The sequence below is a fragment of the Eulemur rufifrons genome, chromosome 7 (assembly GCF_041146395.1).
Source record: "Eulemur rufifrons isolate Redbay chromosome 7, OSU_ERuf_1, whole genome shotgun sequence".
In the NCBI taxonomy this organism is placed as follows: domain Eukaryota; kingdom Metazoa; phylum Chordata; class Mammalia; order Primates; family Lemuridae; genus Eulemur; species Eulemur rufifrons.
In genome coordinates, this window is record NC_090989.1 from 151957298 (window position 1) to 151985162 (window position 27865).

General features: G+C 41.9%; 1 protein-coding gene across 1 annotated transcript; it reads right to left on the reverse strand.

The window, feature by feature from the left end:
- Positions 1-754: 754 nt before the first annotated feature.
- LRRC2 (leucine rich repeat containing 2) lies at positions 755-27865 on the reverse strand. Its single transcript, XM_069473566.1, has 8 exons — positions 27741-27865; positions 22167-22374; positions 18681-18837; positions 14890-15026; positions 9669-9814; positions 8179-8334; positions 3627-3763; positions 755-804 (listed from the first exon to the last, which is right to left on the reverse strand). The coding sequence occupies exons 1-8, from the start codon at positions 27863-27865 to the stop codon at positions 755-757; spliced, it is 1116 nt and encodes a 371-aa protein (XP_069329667.1).

The window sequence follows — 27865 nt, forward strand, 5'->3', positions numbered from 1 at the left end:
TGGCCACCTTTAGGGAAGGGGCCCTGAGGGCGCTGTTTCTGCTCTTTACTGTGAGGTCAGTCCCAGGACCCCCGAGGTGTCCACTCAGGGCAGGATGGACACTCAGGCAGGCCATTCAAGACATGAACAGCCAGGCCCACACTTCCTCAGCTAGGGCTACCCACATACCATCTGAGCATCTCGTGCCCAAAGCATGGGCAGATATTCCAGCCTTTTTACCTTCAAGGACCAGATTGCACCTAAAGTCTCTCCTGAGAGCTATTACTTGCCAAAATATAATTTAAAACATATGGAAATAGCAATTGATATAAGCCCAAGGAAAATTATTCTTTGTAAAATTAAAACTCTTTCAAAATAATAAGTTCTCTTCTGACTAGTCCAATATAAATCCTCTTTTCACAATCTATCCCTTAATTCCTGAAAACAATGGACTCAACTTCAGAATTTGGTGTTAAGCTATAATTTTAAAAAATAATACATTTTACAAAATGTTAAATGTGCATTACTTGGAAACAAGTGTATGCAAATGAACCTGTAAATATCAATATTTAAACCAATTTATCAATTCTCCAGTCCATGGAGGGAGGTATTCGTATATTTGAAATTTGAAAATCATTTTTCTTAACAACTATAATAGTGCTTTCTAGACTTTGTCCTTAAGCACAAGCCATTATTCCTATATGACATGACCCATAACACAAAGATTTAAAGCTCCACAGGACAGTGAGATTTTGCAGTCTTCTGATGGATGATTTCAAAGTTGAAGACTAAAAGATACTTTGGTGGTATAGCTGGGAACAGATTCTGTAACAAAAAGAAAAAATATGCTCAACCATTCACCATTTTATTATGAAATATAACTATACAGTATGGCCTGTCAATACACAAATTATCGGCACTTCATGCTTTAAGTATAGAGATAATGCATAGGTGGCAAATGACACATTTATCACCATTGAAGTTAGCCGTCACAAACGTGCAGTCAAACTTTAGAAATGTTTAGATCTAAGATAGAGTCATTAACTCTCATTCTTTTGGAATCTTTCCAACCAACTCACAACTACATCAAGATCTCGGACACTGCATGACCCTATAGAAATAAAAGCCAACAGATAGAAACAGATGGACTTGGGATTGTGGATTCCAGGTGGAAGGGAGAAGTTCGGACTATTCCTACACCAAGCCGGATCTTTCTAGGTAAACCTTCTCCCAACCTTGTTCTTCCTGCTAGTTAGTGGCCCTCTCTCTCCCTTCCCAGCTAAATCATGTCAAAGGATGTCTGTAGAGCAACAGTTCTTGGGCACAAGGCATCAATGCCACCTGGAAGCTTGTTAGAGATGCACCTTCTCAGCCCTACCCAGACCTGATGGGCAAAACCCTGATTCTTAAGTTCACTGAAGTGTGAGGACCAGTGACGGCTTCTCATCCCCATCAGTCTTGAGTTGCATGTGGTTGCAGGCCCAGGTGGACTAAACCTACTTTTTTCCCCGATACCCATTGACTCTATGACTGACGCAGACATTGGTCGAATGAGGAAGGAGAGAAAAGAGGGAAGACACTATGGTAAAGAAAAGAAAGCAAACAAATTCTTAAAAATTCAAAGCACATGCCTGACCATATATAGGTTGAATCATAAGAAACTGGCATTTTTATAGGTCAAAACCAGCTAAATACTAGCAATACCAATATTAATATATGAAAGATAATTATTATAATTATTTATAAATATTAAATTATGACATCATCTTGACATTATTAGCAATAGGATTATCCATTATTGAGAAATCATTAAAATTATTATAATTATTTAGAAATAGGTGAAGGAAGTCAAAATCTATCACTAATTTTAAAAGCAAATTATTTTTAAATAACAAATTTTTATTTAAATGATGGTTTTATTTATTAATAAATATTTTATAATGAATTTGTTTATTAATAAATATTTATTTTATAATGAATTTATTTATTTTATTTAAATTAATTAACTTTAAAACAAATTATTATTTCTGGCCACATAGAGCCAAAATTTAATACCTATTCTCTCTAATCCATTTTTGTATTATTATATCATAGCTCTAAAATATAATTATGAATAATTAAATGAGTAAAATAGAATAAAGTTTTTCACAAAAGGAAAATCATACACCAGTGAGTACTAATAAAAAAAGAGAAAAGAACAAAAACAAAAAACAAAAAAGATTAGGGATAGCTAAATAGATTAAAGGTAACTGTATAGAAATTTTCTTAATTTAGTTGAAAAATTTTTTAATTTATCAAATAAATGGAATTTTTCATTAGTGCCATTGAATCTCTGAATATCCGAATGTGGCTAATCATCTTCAAACATCTCCTGATGAGGGAGAAGCATGCTCTTGTGCATGATATTTCCTGAGAGTGACGGAGGGAACCCGCCCACAGATCTCGTCTTCACCGGCACAGGGGCCAGTGCTACCGTCTCCCTAAACCCACAGGAACCGCATCTCTCTTACTGTCAGGTCCACGCCTAGCTTACCAAGGAAAAGAACTTAAAAATTAAGTGATATCTCGAAGACATTCAGATCCAGAAAGGAGGAGGTGATTAGAAGACCAAACAACATTTTAGGCCTCTTTTCCCAGTATATGTCCGCATGTGACAGGAGGAGGGGGCTCTACACCTTCCAGCACATCAGTAGGATCTCAGGACTCCTTTGAAAACAGCCACTGGAATCTGGCTCTGGGAAAAACACGTCGCACCCTTTCCTGAGGGACCTGATCTCGACACTCCTCTATATTGTCACCACCCTGAGGAAAAGGAAAACTAAATGGATCCATTCACTAATCTGCCATCTTGTGTTTTTCCTCTTCGGATTTTTTTTTATATATAATTGTCCCTTGGGCCAGGCACAGTGGCTCATGCCTGTAATCCTAGCACTCTGGGAGGCCGAGGTGGGTGGATCGCTCCAGGTCAGGAGTTCGAGACCAGCCTGAGCAAGAGCAAGACCCTGTCTCTACTAAAAATAGAAAGAAATGATCTGGCCAACTAAAAATATATATAGAAAAAATTAGCCGGGCATGGTGGCACATGCCTGTAGTCCCAGCTACTCGGGAGGCTGAGGCAGGAGGATCGCTTAAGCCCAGGAGTTTGAGGTTGCTGTGAGCTAGGCTGATGCCACAGCACTCACTCTAGCCTGGGCAACTGAGCAAGACTCTGTCTTAAAAAAAAAAAAAAAAAAAAATTGTCCCTTGATTTCATACGAAATAACTTTTTCAAAAGTTGAATTTAAATGGATTTTTGAAATGGAATCGTATTTTCCCATTAATGTCTAATACCATTTTGTCAATACTATTTAGTTAAAGCTCATGGATGGTTAATAAGGCAATCCTCACATTCTAAGGGTGTGTTTCTCAGCCTTCCTGTCAAACAGCTGATGATATATCGAACAATCAACTGGACTAGGAAAATTTGATATTTTAAGGGAATGTGTCATTTTGGTTTGGTTTTGGGGAGAGTAAATGGAAAAATATTTACAAAGTAACCTGCTCCCTAACCAATTAACTTTTTGTCAATTTGACTTAATAAATGTGTAGCATAAGTGAGTGGAATTCTGGACATTCATTTTAAATAATTTTAAATATGAGCAACCCACCTCTTTCTTTAAGATCTTCAATATAGGCTTTCATAAATTCTTTATCAAAATGTCGGCGATCCTGTTCACTTTCCATTATTTCGTCACCGTCTTGACATTGTGTATTATCGATAGGATTGTCCATAAGGCTTACAAATCTATTCAAAAAAGTATGGAAAATATGACATTATCACCTGTGCATTTTTAACTGCAAATTTTCTCACATCAGAAGACAACTTTTGTGGTAGTAAACCCCAATATCTGCCTTATCCTTGAAAGTCACAGTTGATGACATAATATGAGCATCACCAGTGGAATCCCAAATTCAACAGGAGTGCAGAGTCAGTTTTAAGGCAGAGACTGTCCAGAGCCCTGGTGAGGGAATGAGAGGACCTTAGTCACAGAGAAGAGAGGGGAGGAGACGCGAAGTGAACAAAAACGCACCCTCTCAGTCAGAACCTTACAATCATTCAACTTTTCCTTTACAATTTTTCATTGAATTAATTTTTATCATTCTTCCCTGTCCAAAAATAGGAAACATATCTATATTTTATTCTTCAAATTTTTTATCGAAGTAATCACTGTACATACTTTACATTTTGCAGAGTGTAATGTACTTTTTTTGTGAAGCAGTGTTCTCTCCCCCTCCCCTGCATTACTCTCGGATCTCAGAGGCAATCTTTCCTTCATTGGTCAATCGCTATTTTTACTTAATCTATTTAAAATATCTTTTACCTTAGGACAAATACTTTAATGTCAGTCAATCAAATGGTGGTATTCCTCCCCTTCTCTTCCATTTTCCAACCTTCACACCTCCCAATTTTTATCTATTCTTTTTCTTTAACATTTTATTTAAAAATTTTCAGGGCCGGGCACAGTGGCTCACGCCTGTAATCCTAGCACTCTGGGAGGCCGAGGTGGGTGGATCGCTCGAGGTCAGGAGTTCAAGACCAGCCTGAGCAAGAGTGAGACCCCGTCTCTACTAAAAATAGAAAGAAATTATATGGACAACTAAAATATATATATACAAAAAATTAGCCGGGCATGGTGGCGCATGCCTGTAGTCCCAGCTACTCGGGAGGCTGAGGCAGTAGGATCGCTTGAGCCCAGGAGTTTGAGGTTGCTGTGAGCTAGGCTGACACCACGGCACTCACTCTAGCCCGGGCAACAGAGTGAGACTCTGTCTCAAAAAAAAAAAAAAAAAAAAAATTTTTAAATATTCAGAAAAATAGAAAAATTTTATAATGAACACCCATGTACACACCTCCCAGCCTCCACTTTTAACATCTGACTGCTAGGCATGGTGGCTCATGCCTGTAATCCCAGCACTCTGGGAGGCCAAGGTGGGAAGATCACTTGAGCTCAGGAGTTCAAGACCAGCCTGGGCAAGAGTGAGACCCTGTCTCTACTAAAAATTGAAAAAATTAGCCAGGTGTAGTGGTGCATGCCTGTAGTCCCAGCTACTCGGGAGGCTGAGACAGGAGGATTGCTTGAGCCCAGGAGTTTGAGGTTGCAGCAAGCTACGATGACGCCACGGCACTCTAGCCTGGGCAACAGAGTGAGACTCGGTCTCCATAAAAAAATAAAAATAAAAAAACAACCAGCTATACTTGCTTTACCACATATCCACACATCAACCATCTTTCTCTTAATTTTTTTTTTTTTTTTTTTAGAGACAGGGTCTCATTCTGTTGACAGTCTCATTCTGTCACCCAGGCCAGAGTACAGTGACACTATCATAGCTCACTGCAGCCTCAAACTCCAGGGCTCAAGCAATCCTCCTGCCTCAGCCTCCTGAGTAGCTGGGACTACAGGCTACACCATGCCCCACTAACCATCTTATCTTTTTGATGCATCTCAAAGCATATCATAGACATTGTATCCTTTTACATTGTTAAGGTCAATACTATATTCATTCTGATGTGTAACCACATCTAACTTTTATTTTGCCTGCAGTTTGATTCTAAAATTGAAAATGAATAAACAATATTTACATTTTTGTGACAATTGTGTGGTAAGGCTTGACGATGCCTTCATATTTGAGAATGAGACACAGAAATGCTGGTTGGGCACCCAGGGTGTGCGGGCAGTGCTGGCCACGGGGTGGGCCTCATGTGGTGGTCACTCAGGCAGGGCGTTAGCCGGTGCTCTGGGGAATCTCCCAATACGAAACTCCAGGGTCCTTTCTCCAGGGCCACCCCCGGGGAAACGCCGGGCCTTTGGTCTGGGGGCCGGCCTGCTGGTGCAGAGTGCCCTGCCCACTGGAATCCAGGAGGAGGTTGGGGGAGGCCGCCTGTTACTATGGAAATTTTCCCCTTTTCCTTCTGTTTCTAGCACCATGTTTCTGTCTGTACCTCCCTGTACCTGGAATTTCTGACCACCGAGCTTCTTCAGAGCTCTTCAGTGCAGACCGGCCTACTCTCCGGCTTGCTCTCTGGGCGTGGGCTTGTTTCATCCCATTGTCACCGGTCACCGCTGTCCTGTCTGCTTTATGTCTCGCATGAACGTGCTGAGATCTCTCACTCTGTGAAGGCCTCCCCTCGCTCTCTCCATCACTGCAAAGTTTACATATTTTACGTTTGCTCCTTCCATGTTAATGGGCCCTCAGGACGGACAGGTGTGAAACATATGGTCAAGCCACCCTCATTAACACGGTATTTCTTATTCTTTCTATAACTTCCTTTTTATACTGAACTTGTGGCTTGATCTAGATTTCTTCCTTTATGCTTTATATACCACGTATTTATGACATCCACTATATATGGCATATACAGCTATGTGCTACAAAGCTTTCTTATGCTATAAAATGAAGAATAGGCTTTAGCTTTTTTTTTCTAACTAGCCAGTTTCCTCAATATTGTATGAAATATTTGAAACCATACTTTCCTCACTGGTTTATGAGAATTCCTGTATTCTGTATTAGGGCTGATTTCAGGACTAACCTAATCTCTTCCAGTAATTTATCTATAAATCGTTGCCCCACATCACATCACTTGCCAAGAATTACAAATACATTATAATTCTTGGCAAGGCAAGTTCTGTCAGGTTACTCTTGTTTTTTAAAATTATCATTCCTGTCCTTAGCTTTTTTCCTTTTACATATACTTTCAAATTCATTTTTCAAGTTCCAAAGAAGAAATTCCATTGGAGTTATAATATGATTAAAATTATATCATACTTAGGTAAAATTTTTGGAAGAAATCACACCTTTACCATCTTTTTACTCAGAAAAGATACCGTATGTCTTTTCCAAATATTCACAGTTTCTTTCATATCCTTTGGGAAGACATTTTAGTCCCCTTCATATAAGGGAACTATTTTTCACTAGAGTTTTTCCTAAATATTTCATATTTTTGGTTACTGCTATTAATGCCATCATTTCTTCCTTTATTTTTCTATAGGTTATTTCTGAGAAATCAGTAACCTATTAAATTTTTTTATGCAAATTTGCATCTAGTCTTTTTCTTGAACTTTCAATAATTCAGGGAGCTTTCATCTGATTCTCTTAGATTTCTGAATCCTACAATTATGTCATTTGAAATTACTTTAGTCAGATGACAGTTTTACCCTGACTGCTCTTGGATGCAAAGCTGCCAAATGGGGAAGGGATGGATGCTGCTGCCCTCTCTCCAGTGGGCCTCTTCTTATCCAAACAACATTCCCAGTCCAGCCAAGGGCAGTGGGAGACCCATTCTGGTGGACACAGTGGGGTGGGCAGTGGGGAGATGTCTTAGACCCCTGTTACTCTTGTACTTAACACAGGTGTGAAGTTGGTCTCTCTTTCCAATAGTCAAGCCTCTTTGTTTGCCATGCATTTTATTGCAAGGACAGGAAGATAAGATTGGACTCTATGCTGATAGTGAGTATTCACCACTGAGAGAGCTTGGGGTCCCAGGGAAATATTCCCTCCAGTGGGGGTTTTAACAAGCACCTGGTATTCAAGGCAGACGGGTCTCTGGACACAGAGACAAGGGGGCTCTTACTAGAGCCATCTCCTGTGAAGGCTCCAAGCTGCTAGGGATAGACAAAATGGTCTCAGGGTAGGGGTGATGGGGGAACCCCAAGGCTCCAAATTCTGGCAGGATGTGCTACCAGGGAGCCGTCCGCTGCCTTGGAGTCATTGTAGGGTGGAGCTGGGGACTTTCAATTCCATTTCCTTCTCACTGGATTGGAGTCTGTTTATATCACATTTGCATGGATGGCTTTTCTTAGTTATGGGTGGTTTAGTTTAAGGAAATGGAAAGAAGGAGGCCACCAGGGAGCATTTGTTCAACAGCTGCTGCCCCCTCCAGGCCAGCAGGGACATGAGTGCTGAGCAACAGACTGGGGTCCCCGGGCATGTGCCCCACTGCACCTTCAACCAGCACGGAGCATCTGTCCAGAAATCCTCTGAGCCATATGCCAAAAACTTCAAAATCCTGTAAAGTCATCAGAACTTCTGTGAACTGAGCTCAGGTGCTCAGGGTACGAGAACCATCTAATCCAGTTCCTGAGACAGCTGCCCCGGCTCCGAAGCTCCTAACTCCTTACCTGTGTCTGAACGTGTCTCTTTGGGGATCTCTGGTCTACTCACTTTAACGGTGTGGATGAGTCACAAAGGGCAGTTGGGAGCTCCACCAGATGGTCCCCACTGACGACCAACAGGGTGAGCTTCTTTAGGTTAAGCATGGAGTGAGGAAGATAGGTCAGCCTGTTTTTGTACAAGAGAAAGCTCTGCAGTTCTTCCAGCCTAAGAAGTGAACAGAACCAGAGAACACCAGGACTCAGCTTCACAGCTAAGAAAACCAGTGTGAATTACAAGCAAATTCCAGTAGAAAATCCCTACTTTGTTTATGTATGTGACCTTTATGAAAACAAACTTAAATTTTAAATTAATAAAGTCATGCCAGGTGACACAATTTTTTAAAAGTTTTTACTGACTGATTCACCAATTAAAGACACATATAGCAGCAGGATAAGCAGCACACTGACTATGATGGGGTCTCAAAAATCAGTGTATCCCCTCTTCAAATGTCTCCTGCACTTACAAGGGCCAACAGGACACAGGAAAGAAATCTTACTAGAGTTGGAATGAGAGTAAACAGAGTTTGGCAATGTGTTTCCTTTTTGTATAACTTAAAAGCACAGTTATGCTTCTCCCATCATATTTTCCAACTTTAAGACAGGAAGAAAACTGTAGAGTGAAAAGAAAATATGTTTTACTCATTTTCTATTTTATTCTAATTCAGTGAAAGATTTTTCTTTCATTCATTTGTAAAATTGTGGCTAATTCCACAAATATTTCATAAATTCCCCCTTGTGTTTCAAACTAAAACAATTCCCACTTATTCTCAAAAACCCAGAAAGCATCGATACACATCAAATGTACCAGGAGCAGAGACAGGTCATGCAAGACGGGATTCAGGCCTAAGCTGCTGTTGGCTTCTGTGTCATGATAGCTTGCTCATGCTTCTTTATAAAAAAGGTTGTAGATTCCAGAAGGCAAGAGTCTGTGTTTCATTCACCACTTTACACCCATCCCACTCTCCGGGCCTGCCATACAGGAGCCAAATAATATTATAAATGAATGAATGAGTGAATCTTACGTGATTCAGTATAATAATTATTTTTTAAATGTGAAATAGCTACAAGAATATAATTTGAAAGCCTTGCTAAGCATATCAATTTTGTTTGATAGATTATGTATAGGAAATCAATAAATGAAATAAAAATTGTCCTCACTGATATCCTAAATATAGAATGATATGTTTCTATTCTATACATAATAAATTTACTTTTCTACTTCTGCTGAGTAAAGGAAAGTTAATGATTCCAGCCTATGGAAGAATGAAACAAATTAAAGTTGGCCAAGACAATGAAGATGTGTTCAAATGCACACATACATGCATAGATGTGATGCAGATTGGAAACTGTCTTATTCTGTAATTTCCTGGAAACAATAAACTCTGCAAAATTAGTTGATTTCAAAGAACACTCATGTGCTACCCATGTTTAAAATGTTAACAGTGTTCAAGGAGTTAGTAACTAATTCATATACCTCACCTGCAGAATGCAAGTAGCTACCTGTCTATATCTTGTGGCAGGTCATTCAGGTTATTGTTGCTGATATCCAACCACTGCAAATTAGACATCCGCAGGACACATATCGGGACACTTGGAAACTTGTTTGCTGAGATATCTACAAATGTAACTTGCTTCAAATTACTTAACTAGAAAAGAACAACAAAATATTCTAATTACTTTTATGAGAATGATAATTAAGTTCAATTAATAATTTTTAGATTGATATTTCTTCCCCAAAGGCATTTCTATGAATATATGCAAAACAGATCAATATAGTCTGTATTTTGGAGCGCCTACTATGTGTCATTCACTGTTTACATGCTGGGGAAGCTAAGATGTGGCTGCCCTCCAGGAGTTTATACGTTCATAAATAAGCAATGCAATTTTACATAGTAAGAACTAACATAAAGAAGCTTTCAACTTGCCATGTTTGGTAACAAGGGTAAATATCTAATCTGTCCAACAACACAGTGGGGTAAGGGCCAGGGATCAACAAAGAGCCCACAGAGAATGGAGTATTGGAATCGGGTCCTGAGGTTCCTTGACAGGTGGAAAGGTAGGGAAGGAAACCGAGATGGGGGAACAGCATGTGCAAAGTCACAGAAGACAGAAAGTGCAAGTCTGAAAGAGTAGAATGACTTAGAGGAGACTGTATTAACAAGTTTTGGCAACTCTTAAGCTGACCCACATTTGGGTTGGTAAAGTGACATGGCAAATGATCAGAAATCTCTACTGTTATGTTTCATGTCCATAATTTTTATTTGTAACATGGTAACTGAAATAGGTGTGGAAATATATTTTTATTTCAAATGCAATTGGAAGAGCAACTCATGTTTGGATTTGGTTTTGTAAGTTTGGTAGTACTAGGATACATAGAAGGAGCTAGCTACCTTTCATTGACTTATTTGGAGAATTCATGAATAAAATCTGAGCTGCCTCTTGAGATACACTTTCAAAATTGTTATGAAATATGGAGCCAGTTGGACCAACAGGAGGTATTACTGAAATGTACAGAAAAAGTAGTAGATTTATGTCTCTATTTAGCTTAATATAAAACGCAATTCCATAGTGCTGAATTTGCTTTAGTAAGACACAGGCCACTAAGCATCCTTTGGAATGGGAACATTCTAATTTTGCTCCTGTTTGAATTTCAAAAATGAATGTGAAAACAGTGATGTGATGCTGAATAATCAGTCAAGAGAGAGACTTTGGGTGCCCAGAACTCAGTCTGAAGTCTCTGTGTTGCCAGGGTTATTGGATCAGCAGAAAAATCAAGACTAAATTACTATCACTCGCTCTCCTTTCTTCTTTTTATAATAAATGTATAAATGCATTTTTAGACTATAAAAATAATTTATTGAGTTATTTAAAGGAAATAATTTTAAACTTTTGTGAAAATCAGAGTAAGAAAAATTGCAGTGGCATTGAACTAGTAAGGAGAAAAATTACTTGGATAGAAATTCATTTCCCCACTAGCTACTTTCATCAAGGGCAAAGGAAAACATTCATAAACTCTTTCGGGAAGTGTTTATATTTGTCTGAAAATTCCAGTGTTGTACAGATCAAAATCTGACCCTCAGTCAGAATAAACAGAACACTTTTTTAATACAAAAATGGACACGTAGCTAGGAAGTTTTATAATCTTTAACTTTGTTTCAGAATTCCTGATTGTTCCTTCACTTAACCATTTATGGGGCATTCATTCTACCTGTTATTTATTTGAATTTTAAATCAGAATTGTGTCAATTATTTGTGTAAGTAACATCCTATGAAGACAGACAAATTTTAGCAAATTCAGAGGCACATGAAGATGCTGAGAATGCTGGGGAGGCCTTAGCTGCTGGAACACCCTAACTGAACCAGAGGACTCGTAATGGGCAGAGGTGCTGGAGCTGGCAGCAGTGAGTTTGAGATCACTAAGTACAGTGCTGGATTTTAAAGGCTGTATTAGAAATGCTAGGTAATAAGGAATCAAGGCAGACTTGTGAATGGGAAGAAGATACGATAAAAGTTGTTTGAATCATTTAAAATTCATCTGATGCTCATCCATTTATTCTATTCACTAATTCAACAGGTATTTAGTAAGTGCCTACTATGTGCCACGCACTGTCCTGAGCACTGGAGACGTGAGTAAATAAGGCAAAGACCTGCTCTTGTATAGGACTGGTGGAGGGGACAGCAACAAATCAACGTGAGTATAAGAACATATCTGTGCAATGATGAAAACCAAAGTGGGACAAAGGTTAAATGAATTAACAAATAGAGCTTCTCAGTAAGCACACAGGAATTATAAACAAACAAATGGAAATTCCGGAGTTAGAGTACAACTGGCAGAGGAAAGAATTACTGAACTTAAAGATAGATCAATAGAAATTATTCAGTCTAAAGAGCAGAGAGAAAAAAACATTGAAGAAAAAGGAACAAAGGCTCAGAGACCTGTGGGACAGTATCAAGTGCCCCAACATACATATAACGGGAGTACCACAGGTGAGAAGAGAAAGGAGCAGGAAAAATTTTTGAAGCAATAATGGCTGAGACTTCCTAAATCTGATGAAAAACTTTACACATCCCAGCTGCTCAATGAACCCTATAGGATAGAAAAAGAGATCCACACCTGGACCTCTCATATGTACAGGAGAGCACTTATGTAATTCACAGCTGGCTCCTCTTTAGAAGCACTGGAGGACAGAGGAAGTAGAATGACATAGTTAAAATGCTGAAAGAAAACAAACCTGTCAACCAAGAATTCTACATCCAGAAACACCATCCTTCAAAAATTGAGGTGAAATAAAGACATTCTCAGATCATCAAAGACTATTAGAATCTGTTGCTAGCAGACCTGCCTTACAAGAAATACGAAAGGACGTCCTTCAGGCTGAAAGGCAATGACACTATAGGGTAACTACAGGACATAGGAAGAAATAAAGAGCATGGGAAATCATAAATATGTGGATTAACATAAATTATTCTATAAGGATTCCTTTTTATTTCTTCTAACTTCTTTAAAAGATAGAAGATTATATTAAACAATAAGTATAGCACTGTATTTTTTGGTTTATGACCTATATAGATGCAATATATGATAATAATACTACAAAGGATGGAAGGAATGGAGCTATATGGGAGCACAGCTTTTATATTTCACCAGAATTAAGTTAGTACTAATCTGAAGTAGATTGTGATAAATTAAGAAGCATCTTGTGATCTCTAGAACAAGTACACACAAAAATAAAAACAAAAATAGCAAAAAAATCAACAGGAGAAATAAAATGGTATTTTTCTAACCCAGTCAAAAGGCAGAGATTGTTAGTCTGGCCAAAAATAATGATAATAGTAATAACAACTATATGCTGGCTACAAGAGATACACCGTAGGGTTAAAGCCATAAACAGTTTGAAAGCAAAATGATAGAAAATATATATCATGTAAATCATCATAAGACTAGAATAACCATATTAATATCAGACAAAAATTTATTTAAGAAAAGAAATATTGTTAGGGACAAAAGGGGACATTTTGTGATATTAATAATAAAAGGGTCAATACATCAGAAAGACATAACAATGATAAATGTATATGCACCTAATAACCCAAAATACATGAAGCAAAAACTGATTAGGGCAAAGAGACAAATAAACAATTGTAATTGGACATTTCAATACCCTACTCTTAGTAGTAGATAAAATAACAAAACAGAAATGAGCAAAAATATAGAAGATTTGAACAACCAATGTGACCTAATTGACATACAATTGATTTTTGTTATTCCACAGTAGTTATGTTCTGTGAAATCACCATAAACACCAAATTACCAAATACTGAATCATTGCGCTTAGGGGAAACACAGAGATAGGTACCTGAGAGCCTCTAGTCACATTTATGTCAACCAATCAATACATATCCTTGCTTTTTGTGTGTTTCTGTTTAAAGACACCTTATTTAATATATTTATGGCCAACAGCACTATAACTCATGCCAGAACAAAGCTTACCTAACATACATTAGGTCACACTTCAATGCTATGCTTGTGGACCATTTTTAACCAGTGGGATCAACAACAAAAATGCAAAAAAAAAAAAAAAAAAACCATGGCACTAACTTGACAAAAAGGATGTTTCTTACAGTATAAGAGCTGAAACAAGAAGGCAGAACATTGGTTTGCTTGACCTCCGCTAGAAATGTGCACATCAAATGACTCAAATGTTGCACCACTCTGCACATGTCCAAAAATGACCATGAAAGCACCACAACTATTGATTTTGGGATTGCAAATAAATTTCAACAAGTAAGCAAATTTGCAAATACAAAATTTGTGAATACTGAGGATCAGCTGTATACAGAACACTCTACCCAACAATAGTAGATACAAATTATTTTCAAGAGCACATGTCATATTCTCTAGACTAGACTACATGCTGGACCATAAAATAAGTCTGGATAAATTTAAAGACCTGAAATCACACACAGCATGTTCCCAAACTACAGTGGAATTGAATTAGAAATCAATAACATAAATAAATAGGGGAAATCACCAAATATTTGAAAATTAAACAACACACTTCTAAATAACTTACGGGCCAAAGAAGAAATCATAAGAAAAGCTAGAAAATATTTTGAACTGAATAAAAATTTTAAAACAACATATCAAAGTGCATGAGCTGCTGCTAAAACCATGCTTAAAGAAAAATTCATAAATCTAAATGCCCATACGCCAGAAGCAGAAATGCCCGAATCAATATCCTACACTTCCTAGTTATGAAACAAGAAAAAAAAGCCACTTAAATCCAAAGAAAACAGAAAAAAGGAAATAATAAAGGATTACAGTAGAAATCAGTAAAATAGAAAACAGAAAATTACTAGAGAAAATCAATGAAACCAAAAGTTGTCTCTGTATAAAGGTCAATAAAAATGAAAAGCCTTTAGTTAGCTCAACCAAGGGAAAGAAACAAAAGAAAGAAGATACAAATTACCAAAATCAAGAAGGAGAGCCAGGAACGGTGGCGTGCACCTCTGGTCCCAGCTACTCAGGAGGCTGAGGCGGGAAGATGGCTTGAGCCCAGGAGTTTGCGGCCAGCCTGGGCAACATAATGAGACCCCATCTCTAAAAATTAATTAACTAATTAGTTTTTTTAAAGAATAAAAGAGGGATACATCACTACTGACACTTTCTGACAACACAGAAATAAATTAAATCAAAGTGCAGAAATGTTTGTTTGCTTACTTCAAAGGGCAGCTCAGTTAATTCTAGATTCCCAGAACAATCCAGTCTCTCTAGATTTTCACAATCTCCCAGTTCTGGGGGAATGCTCTTCAGATGGTTGAAACTCACATTGAGTTCTCTAAGGTTCTTCAAACAACCTGTCATGAGAAAAAGTTAACAGCCATTGAGTAGGTCTTTTAAGAACAAAAACAAAACCTAAGAGGTAAAACATATCAATAATGATGGGGAAGTCACTAAATATATTTAGCGTTTGTTTTTTAAGCACTCCTTATTAAATGTCTGCTCATCTTTTATCCTAAGCATTTGGGTCCTTGATCATAGCTATCTATCAATCCATTTAGTTATTGCTTACTCTTTAGTTGTTTAATCCTTTGTGAAACTGTAGGCAAGGAGAGTGTAGGCGATTTGCCCTTCCTGTACCTTGGGTCAGAGCCAGCACCCGTAAGATTGCAAACTCCTTTGAAATTACGTGATGAATTAAATAACAGGCAGTCACTTTGAAGAGTGGCACAGCTTCTAGGAACTACAGTGACCAGTGATAGCCTAACGGTGGGCTCTAATGAGAAGTGAGCTATATATAGAAATACACATAAATCTCTATATATGTGGTAAATGATTCAAAGAAGCAAATTGTGTACAGATTACATGTAATTCACCATGCATCTTTGGCTTCATATTTGATTGATTTAATTATGATATATCACGCTTCCTGAAAAATACCGTGTAAGTCTCTTTAATAGGCAGAACCACATGTAGAACCATGTGTTTGTTCTACAGAGCCACAGCCCCAGCCCTTAGGAGCCTCCGCCTTCCAGATGAAGCCAGGGGAGGGGCAGTGGGGACATGTGGCATTCCTCACAGTACTTTCTTAAACCAAGCCACCTCCAAGGCAGGGGGGCATAACCTCAGGGATCCAGTGTGATCGGCCAGGCCCAGAACAGGAGGCAGGCCCGGCAGGGCAGGGTACAGGTCTGGGGACACAAACGTTCTGGGGATGAAAAGAGAGAAGTCATAGCTCGCCAAGCTTCGAAATAGGGATGTAGCACTGCGTCTAAGGCGCCTTGTTCCCCACCAGGTTGCCCCGCCCAGCTGGGGCTGCCCGCCCACCCCATGCAAGGCTTCCTTGTCAGCACCCCAGGCTTGGCAGACACCCTCAGCCAAACCCTACAGAGCCAGGCCTCATGCCCCAAGTCCCTAGGAAGAAAAAAGTTCCCCCATCTGGAAAAGAAACAAGTTCATAAAGCAATTGACAAAGAATCAGAAAATACACACTCCCCAGGTCCAGCCTTTGTGATCGACAGACCTGCTTTTGCATCTGTTAGTCACTTATTGGCCATGTCAAATTGACATATTACTTAACCTCTCTAAGCCCAGTTTCCTCACCTGTAGAATGTGTACATCTGTAGGGCAGCTCAGACAATGAAAGGCAATAACAGATGTCATGTACTTGGCTTAATGTCCAGCTCTCATCAGCTACCACCCACTCTGCTCCGGGAGGGTAAACAGGGTGCTATTCATGTCATGGGCCATTTGGTGTCATAAACTTTGACCCTGCTGACCTGCAAGAAGTGTGGTGACAAGTGTGGCTTAATGGTTTAATGTGTCAAGTGCCTGGAGGGCTCTGGAAGAAAACAAGCATGACTGTCTGAGTTAGAGGTGCTGCTGGGCTCCCAGCGCCCACAGCAGGACACAGCAGGAGTCCCGAGCTTGCAGGCAAAGCTGGAGAGAAGGGGACTGATGGAGAGTGGGCAGAGCGCCCCAGATGATGAGCGGGAGCTCAGAGGCTGGCCAGTGAGCAAAAGACCTTGGACAAGACCTTGAATGAGGAAAGCAGCTGCAGAACAGAAAAGTCAAACTCTTTCAGCTGGAAGGAGCAAAGAGGAAAACATCTCAGGGCTGGGGGAACTGGCGGGAAGGGGGCAGGGAGCACTCAGCGGCACCCACGGGTTCAGCCAAACTGCCTATCCGGCGCTGGTGGGGCTGCTGCCGAGGGGCACCGGGGACCCAGGTTTAGGAATTAGGTCTGGCACTAGTCTGACGGGGGTCTTTGCTGCTCGGTGTCCTGGAGGACGACGATGCTCAGGACCAGCTGAGCAGGAGAAATGCAGCCACTGAGAGGGGTGTGCAGAAGACAAGGGGCAGGAGAGAGGGGAGGAGGAGGACAGTGCACATCTAGGGGGGCGCCCTGGGTGCCAGGTGCCGGGCTGGGCTCCCCGCACTGTATTTCACTTGATCCCTGCAGCCCTTGTGGCTTACTAACGCTATGATTGTGCTGGTCAATCTGGGAGGATTATTTTGTTAAAACTTATTTTATTCTTTGGTATTTTGAATATGTTCATTTTAAAAATAAAATAAAAATATAAACACACCAATTTAACATCTTCTAAAAATAAAATCTGCCTATACATTCAATTTGAAATTTGTGCTGCATTTCTCTACTCTGTAGTTGCCTTTAGAAATCCTGATAAACATCTAATATTTGCTTTTACAAAATATAAAAGACAAACAAAAATGTATCAACAAAAATAAAAGGATTTGTTCTGTAAAATTTGGATTCAGTCAAAAGGCCGCACTAAAGGACCTAGAAGCCATATGTGGCCATAAGGCCGCAGGTTCCCCACCCTTGGACTGTCATCTAGTGTCACTGGGACCTGCCCTCTCCAATCTGTACAAAGAAGGGGCAGGAGGTAAATTACCCCTAACAAGTCAAAGGTGGTACTTTTCAGTTATAGAATTTCTAAGGTCCTTCCTACATTTCCAGAAACCGGGCAAGGAAACAGAAGTACTTGTCCTTGCTGGGTCCAGAATTTGAATTACAAGCTAATAAGTTTGCCTGTTGCTGTTTCATGGATATTGGCAGAAGACACGAGACTCCTGGTCAGAAAGGGCATATTTACGTCAGTTCCCCTTAGAACCGAGTCCACCAAGCACGAGGAGATGGCCTGGACGGGACGTACACACACACACTGCATCGCAGCTGAAGAACACTGAGCTTGGGGAACGTGCTGCTTCTACAGCAAGTGGTGAGAGAGTCTGCGCTTCGTCTGGGGGAAGACGTCACCTCATCCCTCAGGGTAATTAGCTGCATAAACAACCCTGAGAGTGGCCTGGACAAAAGGGCGGCCAGGTCTTTGTAGTCCAGACACACTTGGCAAGACAGGTATGAACACCAGAGGCCCAACAAGCCACCCTTTGTCCCGCACCGCCTTGGCTTCTGGTAAATTCTCACATGAGTGTGCCACTCCACTGCTCCTAGGGCCTGTGTTGTAAGAGTGGAGCTCTGTGCAGCCCCCAGACCTCTGCTCCCCGAGCCCCGGGAGAAAGAAGCAATCAGGATCACTGCAGTCTTCATTTTAAGCTGATGCAACTGAATAATTTTGATCTATCAAAAAGACATAAATAAGCTAAGCTAGACTTATCAGTGGACGAATGTATAGGAGCAATATATTTTATTCTATGTTTACAATAATAGTATTGCATGTTTATATTTCTAAAACTAAAAAGAAATAAACAAAAAGTTCCTAAACAAAGTATTGCTCACTCATGAAACTTCCGGTTTCTGAGCAATTGGCAAACATCTGTGTGTGCTGAATGATACAGGTGAGATTACGGCCTTGCTGCCCAAAGGGGACGCTGTGAACAAGCAGCTCCGGGGACCCTCCACACGGCCCTGGCCAGCGAGCCATGGGGCAGGTGGGAGAGCCCACGTGGTGTCTGCACCGCGTCGCCTGTCAGACAGCGGCCTGCCTGCCACACGCAAGGGGCCTGCAGACTCCTGCTAAGTGACGTACCAATTTCAGCCGGAAGACGCGAGATTTGGTTTTTTGGCAGATCCAGAACTCTCATTGCTTGAAACAGCTCGATATATGTAGGAATGATTTGAATCAGGGTATTGCTTATGTGCCATTCTCTCAGGTGCGTCTGCTCCTTCAACGAATCCGGGAGCTCCTAAAATAAAATGAATGATATCTGTCAGAACTAACCCCTGGGAGTGCACAAAAACATGTAAAACCAAGTATCCATTTAAAAACAAGAACTGAGAGAGCAGACACGAGAGCATTAGATCTAACCGCCAGCGCTCCAGCCATTTCAAAAAGAAGCAAAGACACTGCCGCTGTCATTCACTTCACAGCAGGGCAGCCCCATGTCAAAGCTGCCGTGAATTCAGATTATTAAAATCAAATCCTAAGGAACAGAACCAGGCTCACATTCACAGCCAGAAAACATAGTATTTATTTACAACACACTGATTTAACACCTTCTAAAAATAAAATCTGTCCATACATTCAATTTTGCAATTTGTGCTACCTTTCCCTTATTCTGTAGTTGCTTTTAGAAATCCTTCATAGACATCTAATATTTGCTGCACCAAATTTCCAATGTCCTTATGAGACCGTGATAAGGGAAGAGCACCAGAAAGTCAGTCAGTGGGGAGACCGAGTGCCGGCCCAGGCCCCAGCGTCTTCCAGGCTGCCACTCCCTGAGCCTTCACTTCCGAAGTGATGGTGAGGAACTCAGCAGTCCCCAAGGCCTCACCTGCTCTGGGATACATTTGTGACGGTGTTGGGAAGTGTTTAAAGACTTTAGGGGGCTACTTGTCTGGTCGAAGACACCCAATTTGCCACGTGTTACGGAGCCCCCACTGCAGGGGGGGTGTGCTTGGCACTGACGGCAGGACACAGACGGGGCGCGCAGGCCCCTGACCACAGAAGCTGACCATGGAGCACCGTCAGCAAAGTGGCTGGAGCACAGGGATGGGGTAGAAAACTCCATGGGGACGCAGGGGGCATGTGGCGGGAGCAAGCAGAACCCACAGTGACCCTTTGTTTACTACTCATACTTGTCATGTGCTCTGTGATCACTGCTGTTGGGCGTGGGGCTGAGCTTTCAGCTTACAAGAGCACTTCACCGCAGTACTAGCCCACACAACACAACCCTGCAACAGGCAAAGTGGACATTATTAAGGCACATTTGAAAGAGGAAAACTGAAACCCAAAGATATTTAAAGGAATTACAGTAAGGACCGGCTGTGTAGTTTGCAGGGCCCGGTGCGAAATGAAAATGCAAGCCCCTTGTTAAAAATTAAGAATTTCAAGACGATGGCCACAGAGCATTAAACCAAGTACGGGGCCCTGTGCGACTGATTCTACAGCTGAAGGCCTGGTTACCACCTGCCCCCGGCACGCAGCCCCCGCAACCGTCCCCACCCCTTCCGATCTGAATGGACACACACCACAGCAGACGGTCTGCCCCTGGTCTGCCCCTGGAGCTGCAACAAAACGAAGAGTTGGCTCATCAGGAGACAGACTGCAGGCTCACAGCCACACTCTCCTCACGGAAGCTTCCATGAACTGACTCCCTCCTAAATAACTTTTCCCATTCCACTCTTCCAATTCTGGTGCACTTGAAAGTTGATTATACTTTCCAAACTGTGTTCATGACTATTTTTAATAACATGAGAAAAGCATTAGGGTATCATATTAAATAGAAATAAAAGATATAGTGTAAAAATGACAGATTGAATATGCACATATAATTTTGCTCTTCTCCAAAATTCCATTAAAGCTGACAGCACAGGAACTTTTTCGACGGCACACACCTTGCAAAAGACAAAAAGAAAGGAAAGCTGGAAGATGGTAACTCAGCTTTCGGGTCTGCTCAGTCTTGGCCCAGCAGAGGAAACAACTGCGATACAACGTGGACTGCTCCCCAAAAGCCCCCAGAGGCTCAGGCAGTGGAAGAGCCAGGTACGCCTGGAAGTGAGAGCTGAAAGCAGGGCCCAAAGAAGGAGGTCAGGTTCCAAGTCTAAGGACCAGAACCTTGACCCCCATCCATGGCACAGGTCAGCTGCCTCTGCCCCCACTCATAGGAGACTGAGGCCTATTCGTTGGGGGGGAGTGAAACAGAGTCCCTGGATTGGAGTCCTGCAGGCACAGCTGGGGCAGGGGAGGTGGCCATCAGATGATGAATGCTGAGATTTTCCCTGTCTCGGGAACTGAGAGGATCCTTCTCTGTGGGCTCTCACCAGCTCCAGACAAAGCACCAACATGCAGAGGGAAGGGGAGTCAGCACTGAGGGGGAGCTCTGCGGTGACACCCTCAAAAACTAAGTGTGCCCAACACACACTCAGAGCTCCTTAGTACTCTGAAAAACCCAGTGTCTCCAGACTTCCAGGAAAATCCAGGCGAGCCTTTCTTCTTGTCCCAGCATAGGTAGTATCCCCGTACCTGCTGATCACAATGACGGATGCAGGAGAAAGAATATCTAAGAGGTTTTACAGCAATAACATCTCATTTTGGAAGGACCATATGCCTAACAGAATATTCATTCATTTAATCCTCACAACAGCCATCAGAGAGCGTCAGAGGAAGCATCAGCATCATTTTACTGATGAGGACGACAAAACATATGGAAGTAAACTGCCGCGGGTCACATGACTAAGAAAGACCAGCCCCAGGATCATCCCAAACATTTACTCTCCCAGTCCAAATGCTTTCAGCCACAAGGTGAGAGGGTAACAGAGATAGAGGGCAGGTCCCAGAGAACCCTGTCCCGATGGAATGGGCAGTGGTCTGAGTTCCTCTGCCCGGGGCAGCTTCTCCAAACACGCGGACTCACCCTGTGCGCCCCGGGATCCCTCAACCAGAAACTGTCAGCTCACGGGCAATGCCTGGTGACACCTCCCCAAGCAAAGCAGCGGGTGGGGGAGCGGGAGCCAGGGCACCACCTGTAAGCACTTGAGGAAAGAAAGGGCGTCTTTGCCACGGCGTCGGAATCGCAGGACAGGAAAGCTGGGTAGAGGGTTGCTGAAATTCCTTTGCCAACCCAGGGCACTGCGGCAAGGCAGTGAGTCACTGCCCGCTGGGGGGCATTGGATGAATGAAAGGCTCAGTCGTTTAAATTAAACTTTCAAAAAGGCAAAGAGTTATTTTAAATGTTGGAGGGAAAACAACAGAATGAAGCATCTTTAAAGACTGTGCCATCCCGGGGAGAGCCGCAGGGTCCCAGTCGCTTGGCCTGGGAGGCAAAGGAGGCAAAGGTGGCCTGGATCCCACCGTGGTCTCCAGGACTACTCCGAGTTTCAAGGAGGAAGAGACAGGAGAACCTGGTTCAGAGCAGGCAGTCGGCTCCTCCCCGCCCTCTGGAAAGCTCTCCACAGGCAAGCGCACTCACTTGGCCCAGGCCGACGCCTTGAGCTCAGCAGAGCAGCAGTCATCATCAGCCACTGCGAAGCATCAAGCAACATTTGCTGCAGACAGAGAAACACATCAACTCACCTTCCAGTGATCCCCCGAGAGCTCAAACACAAACCTACTGCTCCGTTTGCTGCTGTCCTTGGAAAGCAAACTCTGCCTTGTGAGAGTGTTCTTTTCGATCCTTTCCAGAAGCCGCACGCTGGTGTCTATGAAGCCATTCTTGCAGTACTCAGCCTGGGGGATGCCTTTCCTCCTGCACTCGGCCACGAAGTTCCACTCCTCCTTTATCCTGAAACGGGCAGCAGAGGCCACAGTTACTCTCCTGGGGAATTGTTGCTCCATAGATTAATATTGCTATATAGAGACAGAAATGATTTCAGGAGTTTTGCAGGGCTTTGCCCTGAAGGAATATGTGAACCTGTTAGTTCACATACCAAAAGCTGCCTTGCCTCAGGAGGGCATCTCACAGATCAGCAGCGCTTTCCATGTGATGCTGGCTTTCTCAGACCTGTCGGCTTGCGCCTTGCTTCTGTACAGCAAAGCTTGGTATGGAGCCACGGGCTGAGAACTGATCAAAGAGTGCCCACCTGACAGACAGACACCTGAGGCCAAAAGCAATTAGCATAAGGGACAGTTCCTGCTTCACTCCTGACTACTTGTCTCAATCCACAAAAACTAGATAAAGAAATACAGAGCCACTATATTTCGGTTTAACCTTTCTGCTAAGTGATAGCTTTATCTTAGAACTTAGAAGTTTGTCTTAGAAAGATTTTGTAACCATTTGCTCATGTAGATAGAGTTGATTAAGGGATCACTAGAAGCTTTTGGGGAGACTTTTAACCTAAAAAAACTACCTGTTATTATGTAAATCTGTTACCCCTGGCAACCGATCACTGTACCAATAAATACTGATGCGGGAATTCACTCGTGGCCTCACAGCTCACGGGAATGCTGGAGGTCTCCCGATCCGATCACCTGCCTGGAGAAGCTAGTCAGGGCCCCCAGGGGCAGGCACCCTCGTCCTACTACCAGAGCCAGATTTCCCTGCACCGGCTGCTTAAGCACTCTCCTCCTCTCTCCTCCCTGCTGGAGGGCGGGGAGGCTGGGGGGCAGGTAGGGGAAACCCTAAACCCTTCTGTGGATTATTAGTAACTTTGACTAGAAAAGTAGAAGAGGTGAGTTAGATGGAATTTCTTCTCTACCAAAATCACCTATGCATTTCATTACAATCTCTTTTGAAGTTATATTGTACCAACCTAAGCTTTTAAAAAGTGCAGGGCCCCAGGAATTTGCTGATCTTTCAAGTGCCTTTGAATAGAAACAGAGGAGCCCCAGTTCATAAATCACCTGACTGCAATGTCCTCTGTCAGCCACCTTGGGCAATTTCACACCTGTAAATGAAAAAAGGTCCAGCCAGACACTGGAGCTGGCTCAGGACTCAGCCTCCCACAAACCCTCGGTACCGTTTGTCACTAATTTCCTGACCTATCATGTTATAGCTTTTCACACTTGCAGCTTATCCTCCCAGCTTGACCCTAAGCTCCATGATGACAATGGGCATGTCTGGCTACCCTGAGATGCCCACATAGCTGTTAGAACAGCGCTCTGCACCTGGTGGGCTTTTCTCTATTTAGGGATTTGTTTTCTGTTTAAGGCCTTTAATATATTCTATGTGGTGCAAAACCAAGATTCTTTGTGGTTTTTTTTCAAAACCGTCAACACAGATGTTGTCCGCCTCAAAATAAGGTAGCCCACATCTGGTAGGGACTTCGATGCGTTCCACACGCTGGAGGGCATTCCAGACCCTACTCAGCCGAGCTGGAACTTGGTCAGGATCCAGGGGTTCTGGGGGCTGTTTTTAGAAACAGGCTGCAGATGCCAACCTGGTCTCTACATGGCCTAAGGCAGTACAAATGCTAAATAAGTGTGAAATAAACACAGGGCTGGCTGCCCAGGTCTATGTGTAAATGTCATCTTCTTAATCAGACATTTTGCTCTTGAGAAACCACTTTGCATATTCCTGGAGTTTCCTGCTTGCCACTAAGCCGAGGGAAGCAGGAACATTTGCAAAAAAAAAAATTTTGCTGATAGCACACTGGCTGGCACAGCCACACGGGTCCCCATCACAGGGAGCTGCGCTGGGGAAATCACCCAGCAGGCAACTAGTTAGGGCTTCAGGATTAACATAGGAAGTCTGTAAGGAATGTCATAAAAGTGATACATTAAAAAAATACCAGCACACGAAGGGATATGAATTTAATACCAGAAGAAAGTGCTAAAAGAATTAGAAGTAGTCTCCTCTGGCAGATTTTGCAGGAGCTTGAGATCGTTGCTTTTCATTATTAATAAGCTTTTCTATATGATTTAAATATTTTAATAGCTATATGATAAAAATACATTTTATTAATAAATATCTACCTGTACATTTAGATCTGACTGTAGCAGCCAGATCTAGGGATGAGGGCATACCCTCGGTCTAAGACTCGCTGCCTGGCCTTCGTCAGAAGCAATCCCTCCGGCCGGGCGCGGTGGCTCACGCCTGTAATCCTAGCACTCTGGGAGGCCGAGGCGGGTGGATCGCTCGAGGTCAGGAGTTCGAGACCAGCCTGAGCAAGAGTGAGACCCCGTCTCTACTAAAAATAGAAAGAAATTATATGGACAACTAAAATATATATATACAAAAAATTAGCCGGGCATGGTGGCGCATGCCTGTAGTCCCAGCTACTCGGGAGGCTGAGGCAGGAGGATCGCTTGAGCCCAGGAGTTTGAGGTTGCTGTGAGCTAGGCTGAAGCCACGGCACTCACTCTAGCCTGGGCAACAGAGTGAGACTCTGTCTCAAAAAAATAAATAAATAAATAAAAAATAAAAAAAAATAATAAAAAAAAAAAGAAGAAGCAATCCCTCCAAAATTTCAGCAGTCGACAGCACAGCCGCTGCAAGCGCTTGTAGTCACTGAGCGCTTTTCACGTTAATGACTCTAACTCTTCTGTCCTCATTTCTTAGACTGAACCTGAAGGTAGCTGCTGGCAATGTAATGAAATGATACCAGTTAAGCCCTCTATAATACATCTTTCCTATATCACAAATTATAAATCGATACAAATATGTCACATATCTTGGTACAGCCAACATAAAATGGGAAAAAAAGGAAATTAGACACACCCCATTAAAAATAATTATATGCCAAATCTATTTTGTATTTCTTTCTTAAATATTTTATGTCTTATTCCCTCTGAAACCTGATAAGAAAGGCAAGATGAGAATATAAACATTTTTTAAAATTCCATTCTCTTCCTGAAGAGTAATTAAAATAAATAAAATGTCACTGTTTTTGTACTTTATTGCCCATATAATTAAATATGAAATTTTTCCCTTGAATCAATTTTAGTAGAATATGAAATATGAGATAAACATACAAAACAATGCCATTAGGGCTCTACTAATTAAATCAATAAATGTGCAAACAAATACTTTTTCCTTAGGAAATGAACCCATAATCCCAGCCCCGATGGCAATTAGCCTGAGTGAATAAGAAATTCCTCACTGAGAGCCTAACAATAGCTCTTCTATTTCTCCCTCTAGATGCTTGAATTTCAAAATGATACTCCGTATTTTAGCTCTACTCATAACTTTTAAGTGTTGGCATATACTTAATGGAACAAATACAGCATTACAAGATGAAATGCCATGAAGTGAGGTAACAGAACAAGCTGGAGGGTTTTACTTGTTTTAGGAAATTTAAATTAACAAGATACCTACCTTTTATAATCAGGCATTCATCAGTTTTTCAATATACTAATTTCTGCACAGGAAACAGATCCTGAGAAACTAAGTTGACCTTCAAATAGTACTAATAATCACAATATGAAACACACTATGGAAACTCAAAAACACCTGCGAAGAAGGCAAATTTCTGAAGATCCTGAGAACCTTCGGGAACCTAAGTGCTCCTTCTTTAAACACCCACATTCCTCCTTATCTGCCCAGCCAACTTGGAGCTGGAAATGCCTAACAAATCCCCGAGAAGTTTTCTGTCTTAGGTTAAGATGAGACACAGCACAATCTCCGTGACTCTGAGCCTAATGCAGGGTCAACGCTGTGTGCATGAGCTGTGTGGAGATGTGTACCACCACAGTGACAGAGCTGAAGGGTGGATACAGTCCAAAGCAGGTTAGAGAACACAGCTTGAAGACCCCGATCTCTGATCTCTGCAGATGGCTCCTGTTCCAAGAACCTCAGGAGGTTCCATCAGCTACAAACACTTCCTTAACCCTCCTCCACCCTAGGGCTTGGGTTCCCATGCAGCAAGCTTGCTCTACGCCAGAGTGACCCCAGATGGTAGGAGTGGGGAGGAAGCTGAGGCAGGGCTGAGAGCCACTTTGGGCTCGTGGGGCTCTAGGACCTTGTGTGATTATGTGAGTGTCAGTCTCTCAGATCCATTGCCATGGGAGTTGTCTGGTTTGACAGTTTCAATTCTTAAATTCAAGATTCATATCATATTAAATAATCTCAGATGAGTGCCAAGTGAAAAGATGTTTCAACTGTCTGTGATTATAGCATTACGTACAGGAAAGAGCTTGGCTAAATCCTCCATTTACCATCTTTGTGAACTTGGGAAAGTTATTTAGGTTCTAACTTCCTCATCTGCAAATTAGGGATGATGATAACCACCTAGAATCACTGTGAGACAAACAGTAGCAGCTTAGTTATCAAGCATAATCAGAATAGGTAGTCATTCAATCCAAAAATCTCATAAAAGTGGAGAACCAAGAATATAGATACATTCACACTGTACACATTTTGTTTTTAACTTAAAGCATAAAAATACAGCACCATTTGCCAACTTGACATAGGGTCAGGGACTTCCTTTGAGAATGAGTCTGCCAATCAAAATTGCATTGTACCTTTCTTGTAAAAGCGACACCCATAATGCATGATCCAAGAGTTCCAGTTTTGGAACTTTCCAAAGGAATAAAAATAAAATTAACAGACACATGCAAAGTCACCTCAATGTACAACTTTTCTAGCTTGTCGTGCTTTTATCAGCCTTACACGGTGCTAATCCAATCGTACGGCTGTCATTAATGTGTTTATCATAAATGTAGTTTTTCCAAAGCACTCAGTTTGGTTTTCATAACTCTCTTGTACTCATATCTCATGAGCTTATATGTTAGTCAAATTATATAATTTAAATCCAAGTAAAGATGACACCAACACAATGAATCTTATCTAGAATTCAGCTCAATGGGGGAGGACTGAAGTCCATGACAGAGGGTGGCCCCAGCTGCCTGGGCTGCCACCAGGTGGCTTACCCGGGTGTGCCATGCATCAGGCAGCCTGGCGAGTTCAGTGAAAACCAGCTGAGCACTTTCCTACAGCATTTAGTGTAGAGGAATTTATTGTAATCGCTGTCTTCGCTGCACCTAGCACAGTGCCTGGATTGTATGTACGTCCCTGTAATTATGGGTATTACTGTCACAGGAATCCAGTGCTCATCTTGGGCAACAGTGTGAGGTTCTGAAGTCCAAAGAGGAAAATGTCACCAACAGTGAGAAATCTCGGAAAAAAAGCATCCTCCTCCACAACACAACTGTTGCCTGCCCCAATCCCTGTTCACTAAACGAGCCACAAGACCAGGGACAGAAAGCACGTACTTTTCCAATGCACTCTTCTCAAGCCTTTCTTCCTCCTTCTTCTGCCGAGCTTTGTGCTTCCTGACGCGAGTTTCCCACAAGGCTCTGATGACAGAAATGTCAAACACGACCACTTTATGTCCCAT